At 38.8% G+C, this 12,512-nt stretch overlaps 1 protein-coding gene across 1 annotated transcript in view; it reads right to left on the reverse strand.

The window, feature by feature from the left end:
• Positions 1-8,053: 8,053 nt before the first annotated feature.
• Positions 8,054-12,512, reverse strand: part of ASIC5 (acid sensing ion channel subunit family member 5) — a 31,697-nt gene continuing 27,238 nt past the window's right edge. Inside the window, exons 8-10 of the mRNA XM_019521057.1 lie at positions 11,069-11,237; positions 8,706-8,797; positions 8,054-8,266 (exon numbers count right to left, since the gene is read on the reverse strand). Coding sequence (XP_019376602.1) covers positions 8,079-8,266; positions 8,706-8,797; positions 11,069-11,237 — 449 coding nt within the window. The 3' untranslated portion in view covers positions 8,054-8,078. The remainder of the gene's footprint in view (positions 8,267-8,705; positions 8,798-11,068; positions 11,238-12,512) is intronic.

Here is a 12,512-nt window from a genome sequence, read left to right on the forward strand (position 1 = left end):
AGCGCTAGTGCTAAAATCTACAGTAGTATGGTCTTTTTTTTCTCCATACGCAGTTTGCCATTTATAACCCAGTCATGTTTCTACAGTGCAGTAATTAATTGGTGCAGTACTAGCTTTGAAGTACATCCTGTATCCTGAGTTCAATAGCAGCATCAACTGTCAACCTAGGAATGCATTTAACTCAGGATACAGTTATATTCACTTGAAGTACTAAATGTTTATAATTTATCATTGACATAATTTTAAAACAGTGTGCATTTTTTCTTTGGCAACTTGAGTGATTGTACTGCTATAACCCATCATGCTTTGGGATTTCAGAAGCACACAGTATTGTATTTCCAAGAAGCAGGCAAGCCCAACAATGCTCTTAAATTGGAAATATGCCAGAACAGAATATAAAGGAATCTGCTGTGTCTTGCCAGAGACTACTGAGACCAGTGAAGTGAAATTGGCCAATTTTCTTAGCCAAATTTTTCCATCACCTAAATTATGTGCATTGCCATATGTCATAGAAAAGCAAGGGGACAGATATATGAGACATTTACCAGAACCTGAGATCTTCTCTATGCAAACTCCTCTGATCTTACAGTTTTAAAACAAGGGATGGAGGAGGCTTCAGGCTATTTCTTAATAACTTCAGCCACAGAGATCAGCATAGCCCTGCTGTGATGCAGAATCAAGACGTGCTTCCTCAAGTCTTGCTATGACTGCTAGGTTTCTGAAAGTATCATGTGATATTTTAGACACACTTTTTATTCCATACTAGTATATGAAACTGTAAAATAAATCTAATGATTATGCCAGTATTCAGTTATGTGCAGTGTGAGCAATATTGGACTTGCAAGCAATTCCTTAGAAACAGTTCCACAGCCAATTAAACATTGATCAGAGAAGAAATAACAGAAGTCACACAGCAGCGTGATCTAGTTCTGCTGAGAAAGTGGGCTCTGAATATGACTTCTTCCCTTTTATATAACTGACAATTTAAGAAGTTGAGGGTAAGTGGGACATCTGCTGGTGATTAGTAGTAATTAGTAATGAATAAACCAGCCAGTGCCTGCTTCTTTCCCAGAAGTGTCAATTTGTGCCCAAAACCTGGTCCAGCATATTTCCCAATTATACAGTTGCTTCATAAGATATTACAAAATACCTTGCCTGCCTAAAAATGAAGTCAGTTAAACCTATGCAAATCTGGAGAAGCTTCACAGAGATTATGTCCAATTTAAATGGCCCTCACTGAAAGCAGAATTTTGCCCGCAGTGGCCATGTACAGATGTTCAGTTTCTACCAGAAGAATCATCACTATCCAAGACGTCTGACCAGGAGTGTATAGATGCTCCAGCTTTCTCTCCCAGAGCAAAAATGGCCATTCCAAGTGAAAAATAACCTGACTGCAACCAGGTAAAAATCACTCCCAGGAGAACATTTCTTGTGAGAATGAATATTTGCTTTTTCCTGGGGCTTAAACATCTCCCAGGGAACAGAGGGAATAGACCTGTGGAGTAAGGAGACCATGCTTTCTAGAAACAGGGGTCATCTCCATCTGGAGAAGGTTCAGAGGCAACTGCTTTCACTCCATAGACTGGGAGGGGTGGAGGGGAGAAGAAGCCAACAGTTGCTTCCTGCCTGCTTCTCACTCTGGAGTCCCCAAAGTGAGAAGCAGGCAAGGGCTTGTCCCACTGCATCCTCTTCATGGCTCCCTGAGACTGCTTGTAGATAGGCTTGGAACTTTGCCTGGCTGCTCTGGGAGGGAGGGGAGCAGCCACAGCTGCGTCTGTCTCTTCCCCAGACTAGGCATTGCCTTTGTTCCATTCCTGGAAACTGGAAGTAGTGTGGAGGAGGCTGCTTCCCACCCATTTCTGAGCCTGTGGCCTGGAGAAGGTGTAAGGAGCCTTCCCCTGCTGCTCCAGTGGGAGGATCGGAGCAGGCATTGTTCCCTACCCCTTCCCCAGACCAGGTTCATCCTAGTCTTGGGAACATGTGGAGATAAGGGGAAACAGGGTGGTTGCAGGATGAATGTCTGCAGTCTCCCTCTCCTGGAAAGTTTGCTATGGGTGGAAACTTACTTCATAACTAGGGTGTCCAGACTGTGGAATAAGCTCCCTCTAGAGGTGGTGCAATCACTTCCCCTGGAAGTCTGGACCCAATGATCTTCCGAGGTCCCTTCCAGTCTTATAATCTATGAAATGTCTCAGAAATTTCCGCTGCTTGAAATGAATGCCTGTTTGTACCTAGTGTGAGGTCATCCTAAGTCTTTGACCTTAAAGTCGGTTTTCTTTGCTCAACAAAAACTTGCAAAACATGCCATAGCCAGATGTTAAAGGGCCTAATTTGGTGTGGGAGTGGAGGGGAAAGCAGCACACAAGGTTGCACTTCTGCTGACCACCAGTTGGGGGAGCTTTCGAGCTGCTTTCCCAAGTGAGCCCCTCTCCTCTGTGTGGACCTGGTTCCTGGCTTTTTCCTATGCCTCTCCAGCTCTGTGCTGGAAGGATTCATTCTGTAATAGTTTCATTAAATTGGCCATCTCCATTGACTTCCTCCTCCACTCAGCCATTCCCCTCCTCCCCCCAACCTGTGTCCCTTTCCCCCACCTCTTTTTTTCTAAGCAAATTCTTGGAAAATATTGTAGAAGCAGCAGGTCTAAAGTAAACGTTTTGAGTTTCAGTGTTCTGTTGCTTCTCTTTTCAGTGTGTGAGAGTTGGTGGGGATCTTCAAATCAAGCATCTGTGAACAGGTTTGGGGGAAGGTTAGTGCAAGAAAACAGGCATTTTCTCCACCACATTTTTAGGAGGGGAGGGAGGGGGGCAAGATGGGGCCATTGAGTATTGTTGGGTCCAGTAGCCCAGTAACTTTCCTGACCAGGAGAGGGGAGAAATTTTCTCACCTATTGCAGAGTTCAGCATCAGTCACAACAGTCCCCTTACAGCGAAGGTGTGCAGGCAGGAGAACGCAGTTCAATTGGGGATTACAGTTCACTCGGCAGGATGATTCAGCATCAGAAAGAGGTTACTGCTTTAATTGCGAACTTCTCTGAGGAGGATTTTTCAGGTTTGTTGCAGGTTTGCCACTTTCATCAATAACTTGTCCGACCATCTGCCATGTTAAAACTGTTGCAGGTTAAAAGCAAGTGTCATGCAACTTTTTTGTAACATCTGGAGGGAGCCTTAGAAACAATCTCATTTCTCATTGCTCCCTGCAAGGTAAGAAACCACCTGACTTATAACTTGATTTCTCTTGTGGCTAAAGTTCTCTTTCTTTACATGCATATTAAACCCTCATTTCCTAGTTATCTCTTAGGCCATTTTTACATGTGCTTTGGGATGCAGTGCCAGGCGCTTTTAATTAGTAAGCTGCACTGCAGGATGCTTTGAACTAAAGATCATTGAATATGTTTTATTTCAAAGTGCCCCACTGCCATTTTTTCAGCATGGGGATGCATGGGGTTGCTGATACATGTGACACAGAAGACTGCTAGAGTGTCAATTTCTGTGCTCCAGCAGACTCGATTAATCAAGTCTGCTCTGATGCGCTGGATTTCCAGCTCCCCTCATGTCTATAGGAGCCCTTTGAGATGTTCATTGTTTACCTTATAGAATTTATTGTCTTAAACACTGGAGTGAGTTACGAAAATGGGAGAGCAAGTTAGCAAAAAATTTAAAAGAAATATCCCATGGGGTTTTTTTTGTCAGTTTCACTTAATTAAATTTTCTTGTTCTCAAATTGTTGGAGTCACCTCTCATTCAATCATAAAGTATATTCTTTGTATTTAGGATTTACTAAAGTGAAGCATACATCTATCTGGTATCCAACAATGTGAAATCATATCAATTTCATATTTCATATCATGGAACAAATTATTATAGAAATGTCAAAACTGTAAAGGAAACTTACTGTCAGAAATGCTCCTTTTTGATCAAGGTTTCAAAAACAATGACAATCGTTACCATGTTCATCAATTTTAGCTTACATCCTGTTTTTTGTTTCTCTTACAAGTACTTTGAGGTGGAACCAGGACAATTTCTAGGCAGCTGGAAAGTGCCACCTTCTGGCTAACTAATTGTCATATACTAGCTTTCACCACTAACTTAAAATGTAGATGAGTCACATTGCCTCAAGCATAGCAGTTTTAGAATGTGGGCAACTCAGTGAGGTCTAACAGTTCACTTTACTCTATCTTCCTTAGTAACTGTCAGGTGGATTTAATTCTCTTTTCATTTAACAGTTCTGTAGCTTCTTTAAAACTGTACAATCATTGCCTCACCAGAATCATTGTCATGTGTCATAAACCACAAAAAAGCACAATAAGACTTCCACTCTGCTGCACAGCACATGGGCTATATTTAGCCATGCTGAAGAATTGACTGCTTTGTGCAACATAACCTTGCAAGCCATTGCTGAAAAATAGCAAAAACTGATGCTGTCATTTGACTCTGGACAGACCTATGACCGAATGATTTCTTTGGTGGCCCTTCTGTTTTGCATTTTTAAAGGAACCTGTAACCAAATTGTTAAATGACTTTGAAGTGAAACTGTTCAATGGAGTGAATAGTGAATTTAGTCTAGCATTTCCAATTATTTTAATTTTAACCTTCCTAGTCCAAGACAGCCGTTGGAATTCTTAACCTTTCCATATATCTTGTCCTTGTCCATACAGTTCATTACCTTTGAGTTTTCTGTAAGACCGTTTGTTGCATTTGGTGTTTCTAATAAACAAGAAATGAAACATTGTTTGGAAGTATTATCAAACAGAAGATCTAGAACAAAGTGTTTTATAACACATTTTCCTTCCATTTAGGGTACATACAAGCATTACATTTAACCAAGAGTAAGTAGATCTAAATGACCGGGAGTGCAGGTGTTCAGAGGGCCTCAGGTGTAAACTAACTTTAGATTGAGCTGCATCAACTTGATCTAAAATGGGTTACCACAGTCTAGTGAATGTCTGCATGTATTGACAGCACAGCCCTGAGGCAGGGAAAGCCCAGCCACTCACCGCAGATCCACAGCTGCACTGTTCCTAACCCCAGCCCTGACCCCCAACTTCTCCTCCCAGACATGGCAACCCCACCCCCTCCAGCCCATTTCCTGACTCTGAGTTACTTACTTTGGGCTGCCCACACCACTCCCAGCAGCAGCAAATGCTGTACATGCCACTCCTGGTTTTGTTTTAAGCAGCTTAAAGTAATCTGCCTAAATCTAAACTGGTTCCCACAAATGTTTGGTCACACCCTAAGATGTACAGAATACAGTCCTTCAGCAGTTTCAGAAGCAATATTATTTATATACAACACGAACATTTTCTAATGAGGGACATGTAACTAGAACCCAGTCCTGATTCCATATTATAAGGTTTTCTCACACCAAAGGTCTAGTCTTAACTTCCACTCTGAATATTTTATTGCTTTCTTATTGTTTCACTAAATAATTATGTGCATTCTTCCTTTTCCTCTCCCTGAAGAGCAGTGTATTTTCCTTACAGTTCCCCTAATGAGGAATGTCTTGGCCATAGCAGGGAAAAAATATTTTTTCCCAGCAACCAATGTCTTTGGCTGCTTTATCTACCAGTCTATATGCTTAACCCTAAGACTACTCAAACCCTACTTAGTGGGCGTGTCTACACGTGCTATTGATGTAAGCTTACTACGCAGTAAAATGCTGTGCAGTAAGCTTTCCCCAGGAGTGCTTTTACAGGTAGTAGAAAATTGTGCAATAGCCTAATCTACTGCACAGTAGCTACTACACATAGTTGCATGGTGATGTTTTACTGCACTGTAGATTACTGAGCAGTAAAGTATCTTGTGTAGACATGCCCACTGGGGAGTAGAATCAAGTTCTTTCTGTCATCAGAAAGCAGGACTGTGTTGACAATATCTGTTATATTTCAGTTTTTCCCAGTCTCAGAATGGAGGTACAAAAATGCTATGTCTGTGGCTACCCATTAATGGAATTTTGTTAATTCATAACTAAAATTTTGGGGGACAACTTGTTGACACACATCCACTACTTCTATTGTAAAAAGTAGTAGGGTTGGAATGTTGTTGCAGCCTGATGATTCAGGAAATAGAAGCAAGGTTGTATTTTTTTTTTCTTTTATTGTACCAATTGAGTAATTGGGTGAGATGTTAGACAAGACCTGAAGCAGTTTGGACCCAAAAGCTGGCCTGACATTTCTTCCAAGTACACAATTAGTTTAATAAAAGAAATCACCTGAAAAACCCACTTTGTTTCTTGCATATTTCCTTGATCATTATGGCTACAACAGCAATGCAGAAAATATGTGACAAGCAAGATGGACCTTTTTTTATCCTTTGCATGTTTGCATGCATCCCACATCAGATCCCATCACGCCTTTACCTGCCTATCTGGAGTGGTCCTTGAAGACTAAATTCATTAGTTTCAGTGAAGCTTCCTGGCTGTACATGGGGGAAAAATGAGCCCTGGAGTGTTCAAACACATCTAAAGTTCTGATCACTATCAGAATAGGCCTTTTTCAATGAATATGGAAGTGTTAAGATTGTGTTCAGAATACTGTATGATCTGTGACTGTATTTCACTGTCCATTTACTTTACCCTCTTAATTTCTATAAATTTTAAATAGTTGAGGTTTTAAAAATAGTAACAGCTAAAATGGAAAGGCTTTTGTTTTTTTCCTCTCGATTTACACTATGCTTCCATTTAGACTTCTCCACTTCTTTCTAACTTCTATCTCATTTAACTAATTTATCAAGTGATTGGGAGTGCTTAATACGTATAATATGAAAACTGGGTTTTGAACCCCTCAAAATTACCAATTGTTAGGACTTGCTATAACCCCAACTCACTGGAGTTGACTCAATTTCATAATTTTGAAAGCTTCAAGATGGCTGTAAAGATGTTTTATTGTTTCCAGAGATGATAAGCTTAGCCAACAGAATAAATTTACAGTGTGAGAGAGAGGTAATAAACTTACATTGAGTAACCTTTCTAGTATTTTAATTATAAGACTGTGAAATACATTGGAAAAAAAAGTAAGTCATGTTTGCTGTGTAAGGAAACCAAGAATGTGAGTTTGGGCTATACTTTGTCACCTGCATATGATATTTGCCCTTGATGTTTGCCTTTACATGTTCATTTTTTCATGCACAGGGTGTCTCAGGTTTTCTTTATTTTTTATTCAGGGCTAATTCATCACTAATCTGAAGTATATGCTATATAAGGCATGTTCCTGATAGCAGCGTGATCCCTTGCAAATCATGCATAAATTTCAAGGCCATGTTTGGCTGTAACAGCAGCAAAAACCTTATGGTCAGTTGCGATGTCCCTGGTCAACACTGTGTCAGTGCTTCTGTACTGTGTGTTAAGAAGAATGAGCACGATGGAGAGTGTCTGACACTGGGAAGCTGAAATTCTTTGAGGGACCATTGTAATTTAATTCTAATTGCTTAAACTCCAAGGGCTCCTATACAAGTGCAAGGAGCCTGCTCCAACATACTGGAAATCCGATTAATCGATTAATTGAGTCTGGTGGATCACAGAAATTGACGCGTTTCTTCAGGCTTCCATGTTATGTGTATCAGCATCACTGCGTATCTTTTTGCTAAAGAAATGGCAGTGGGGCACTTTTAAATAAAACACGTTCAATGAGCTTTAGTTCAAAGTGCCCCGCCGCCCTTTTTTCAGTGCGGGGATGCATAGTGACACTGATACATGCAATGCGCAGGTGCATTTAATTAGCATGGCTCGCTAATTAAAGCAACCAGTGCTGTGCCCCACAACACACATAAAAACATCCTGTGTCTCTATACCAGTTCATACAGACAGTACTGCCATGTGCCATCTTACATCAATTGCGTAGCCACTAAAAATATATATTAATTCTTTAAAATGCATTTTGGGGTAGGTGAAATTTACATGTGTCATTATAAGAGAAAAATACAGAGACTTTCTAATGACCATTCTTTCCAATATATGTTGCGTATAAATAATAAAATACAAGGAGTGAATTGTCACAATTCAGGCTAAATACCCAAAGTCCTTTAGTATCTTAAAAACAAAGGCAATTTACAGAGGAGCATTTTAGGCTGTCAAAAGCAAAGCTTTCAGCATTCTTGTATTCCATTCTTAGCTATCTGGTTCTGAGTTGGGATGCTCCATTGGGGTATTTCTGGTGCTTTCAGTAGAAGAAAGATGCACATCCAACAGAAGTTAGTGAAAATATACTCAACGAGTTCTATGATTGTAATCATACTGGCACCACAAAATAATCCAAGTTGGCCACCAACTTCAGCTGTAACAAGGAAATAAACATATGTCAGCCAAGCATTTGGTTTAGTCTAGGAAGCCAACCACCCATTGTTGGGTTCAAGTGTTAAATACATGTAATACACATAATCTGACATTCTAAGGGAAAACATTAAATCTGTTTAAAAAAAAATCTTCACAAGAAAAGATTAATATAGTTCTTAATCAGAATGAAATAAGCAACCTAACATAGCCACTGTGTAGTATTTATCTAAAGTAAAAAGTGTTTAGTGAGGAGTAGTAATTCATTAGGTATTGTATATGTATAAATCTCTGCAGTATAGTCTGTCTAGAAAGTGAATTCTGGGACCAAAAGTAACTGCTGTTGGTGGAATAATTAGGCAGTTAGAAACTTGTCCAGACTGTGACTGGAAAATGAATAGTTTTGTTCTGGTTTAATTAAAGATTAATCTGTGACCACTTACCAAGCAACTCAGATACAGTCAGGGCCTTCTGCTGCTGTGTTATTTTGTAGTTCAGATCTTGATAGTTAATGTCAATATGTACAAGATTCTGCCTAATGAAAAAATACATACAGTATAAATCGGGTCTGCTGCTCTTCTATCATTGGTTTTAGTTAGAAATTCATGCTGGAAAAATGGCAACAGGATGCTGATGGTCATGCTCATAGAGAGATAGGATAAAAGTGTCATTTACTAGCAGTGAAGTCTACTAGAGTGTAAATCCATAATGGTTTATTACAGGGTCAGATCTTAGTAAAAACAAGGTAGGATAGACAGGGTTACCTATAAGTGTTTGTTTGCTAGTTAGGACTTCAGCAGTTGAATTACATTTTAGCAATTTCTTTGTTTAAAAAATGTGTGTGGAATGGCAGACTAGATTTAATTTTAAAACGATCATATATACTGAAATATTTTAATTATATATACTGAAATATTTGTAGTGAGACCACATTATGGGACCTTAATTCCACACCCTTGGAAAAGTAGAATGCTTAGAGTAGAAATACCAGTGATCCTTAACTATAGCAGCAAGAGGAGCTGAACATCACCATGTAGCACATGGTTGAATTGTTATGCATACTCAGTACCCCTCTGCATATTTAGAACCATTGTGAATTTCACTGGCCAGATTAGGCCTAATCCTGCAGATTTTTGTTTTACATATTTAACCGTATCTTATGCAAGTAACCTCATTGGCTTCAGTAGATTTATTCCCAGCGTGTAAAACTAAGCACATATTTGTGTAAATCTTTGCAGACTGGGGACATGAAGCACTGCTTAGTGTGAATCTGACCCTTCGGTACTACTGTTAGACAAAGAGATTCCATACATATACTATATGGAGTTCTTGGAAAGCTATGCAGAATATAAAAGCTCTTTCCATAAATTTTGGGGATGAGAACACAGAAGAGAACAGAAAAGAATTCCACTTTTCATTCAACAAATGAATGTGTTAAAACCCAAATATGGTCATAATTACAATTTTTTGTGGAAAGCCCAAACTACAGGGTCTAGGTATAACAGCACAATGCAACTCATGCACTCATTTATGAAAATAAAGTATTTTCTGTCCCCAACGTTTTATATTTCAGTTTTGTTAGTAATTGTTTTAATCTGCATGTTACATCTGGTAAATGGACGTAACCATTAGAGATATTCGGTAAATGGATGTAACCATTCATTAGAGATATGATGGATCCTATTAAGGTGCTTCTGTTGTATTTTGCTAGAATAAAGAAGTAAATAGTTAACTTTACCCTTTTTACATCTTCAGAAATCAATATATCCCCAGATTTTGAAATTTATTATATGTACTCATTAATATATTTGCTTGATTCCTATTGGCTAAAGACTTGGTAACAGAAGAATTTTATGTATTTTTGCCTGCTTAATTGAGTAATTACTGAGCTGTGTGATGTTTACAAATAATAAAATAATTGACAAAGTGAAATAAATAATAATGTTGTCGTAGAATTCTCAGGGGCCCAAAATTATTAAAGTTTTTTTTTTTAAATAATAAACTGGATTTGCATAATACTTGTATGGTCTGTGTCTACTTAAAAACACATTTAAACATTTATACAGCTACAGTTTCAAGAGGAAAATAGTTCAACTTTTTCAAAAACTTCAGTGATTCACATATTTTGAAGTCCAGTTTTTGAAACCAGTTTTTATGAGCATATTTTAATTTTGTGCACATAACTACACTTACTTGATTTCTTGTTGTGTTTACAGATGTAAACACAGATGTATAGGCTGGTTTAAAGACCTTTTTGCTAGTCTGACATGACTTTTCCAGATGTTACTTTCTGCAAATCATTCTTGTCTTTTGGATTTGTGCAAGATAACTCTTTCAAAATGCTTCTAATCTCTTTCCCCTTAGGAAAATAAATGCATCCTTTGCAGAGTAGACTTGTACAATTAATTATCTTCAGCCACAACAGGACTGAGATTTCAGTATTGTAACTGGAAATTTTCTCTTAATAGTTCGGGAGTGGTTTCACATCCATTGCACTTCTCTTTATGGCTATATGGAAAAAGGTTTTCAAATTACATAGTATGAGGGTGGAGGGAGGACAATGTGCTTCCCAGTAGTACCCAAGTAGCAAAAGATGTAAATTAATAAAATATTGTTTCTCTACCAGTTCCTTGTGTAAAAATATCCCACACTTATTGCAGCTTGTGTTCTTATATGCAAAATAAAATCTTATCTTATTTAAATGTGTTCATATTAAAGTTAGGCACAGTAAATTAAATAATAAAGATGGCATCCGTAAGTCATCCAAGGTTTTCTAATAACATACAATAATTATAAATACGATTACCTGATGTAGTCTGGACTTTTCTTCAGTTTGGTAGAAAGGAATTTTAAGGCTCTTTCACTTGCAAAACTTGAGTAGGTGACTGTGGAAGGATAATCTGTTTCTTCACAAGGGACAGGGCAAGTGGAATTGTGGGCACCTACTGTACACAGTCCCAATATATCTATGTTATCTGAAATTTCAAGCAAATGAATCCGTATGAGAACCATGTCATTTGTCATCTCTCTCTTTCGTTCAAAGGGAATTTCAGAAATGATGCTAATAATGATCTTGCATGTGGCTCTTCACCTGAGGTTCTCAGAGTATCTTACAAAAAGGAATTAATGTCACTCTTATTTCATAGAAAGAGAAATGAGCCACCCAAAGCTGAAGGGCCAGCTTTTTCAACTTCTCAAGACAAAGCAGAATATTAGCAGTGGAACTGTTAATGAAACTCATGCCTTTTGGTTCTGGGTATTGATGTTTATCTGCTGGATCATGCTGTCTTGTTGATATTTATCCTAGCACTTTTATGGATTTGCATCAGTGTTCTAGGTTTGACAGTTCGGTGTATGTGCCATATTTTTGTCCATGGATTAAATCCATTCTTGACTCTTGGATGCTTTCTTGCTTGTTCCACTAGTATTACAAGTCACAGATATTTGCATCTGTTTGATCGTTGTGGCACTCAGTAAAATCCCATTGATAGGGTTGTAAATGTTATAACAAATAAGTTTATAGAAAAACAATCATAATTCATGTAGACAGGATTTTTAAGTTTGCCTTTGTTCAAGTCTACTGTGTTCCCCTTAAATGTTTTATTAGGAAGAACTCTTATCAACTATGACAGTAGTTAAACACTGGAACAGATCACTTATATAGGTTGTAGGATTTTGCTCCATAAGTGCATATACACAAAATGTTTACTGTGAAGCTGCCTAATTAGCTCCACAGTAAAATTTCTGCATCTACAGATGCAGCCCTATTAGGTCTCAGGAAAATAATAAATGCTGCTGTAGGTTAATACTTGTAAATACAAGTACTATCTTTAGTGCCCAGCAATTTCATAGTTTCATAGTAGTTAGGGGTCAGAAAGGACCTGAATAGATCATCTAGTCTACCCCCCCGCCACTGGCCGGAGCACACACTGGGATCACACGACCCCAGACAGGTGTTCATCCAACCTCTTTTTGAATTTACCCAAGGTAGGAGCGAGGACCACTTCCTTAGGAAGCTGGTTCCAGATCCTAGCCACCCTAACAGTGAAATAGTGCCTCCTAATCTCTAACCTGAACCTGTTCTTGAGCAGCTTCTGGCCATTGTTCCTCATCACCCCAGGTGCTGCTGGGGGGAATAGGACCCTTCCTATTTGCTGCTGATCTCCCCTAATGAGTTTGTAGGCAGCCACCAAATCGCTGCTCAGCCTCTGTTTGCTGAGGCTGAACAGGTTCAGGTCCCTCAGCCTCTC

This window comes from Gavialis gangeticus, unplaced genomic scaffold, assembly GCF_001723915.1.
Source record: "Gavialis gangeticus isolate Ggan-Ray unplaced genomic scaffold, GavGan_comp1, whole genome shotgun sequence".
Taxonomy (NCBI): domain Eukaryota; kingdom Metazoa; phylum Chordata; order Crocodylia; family Gavialidae; genus Gavialis; species Gavialis gangeticus.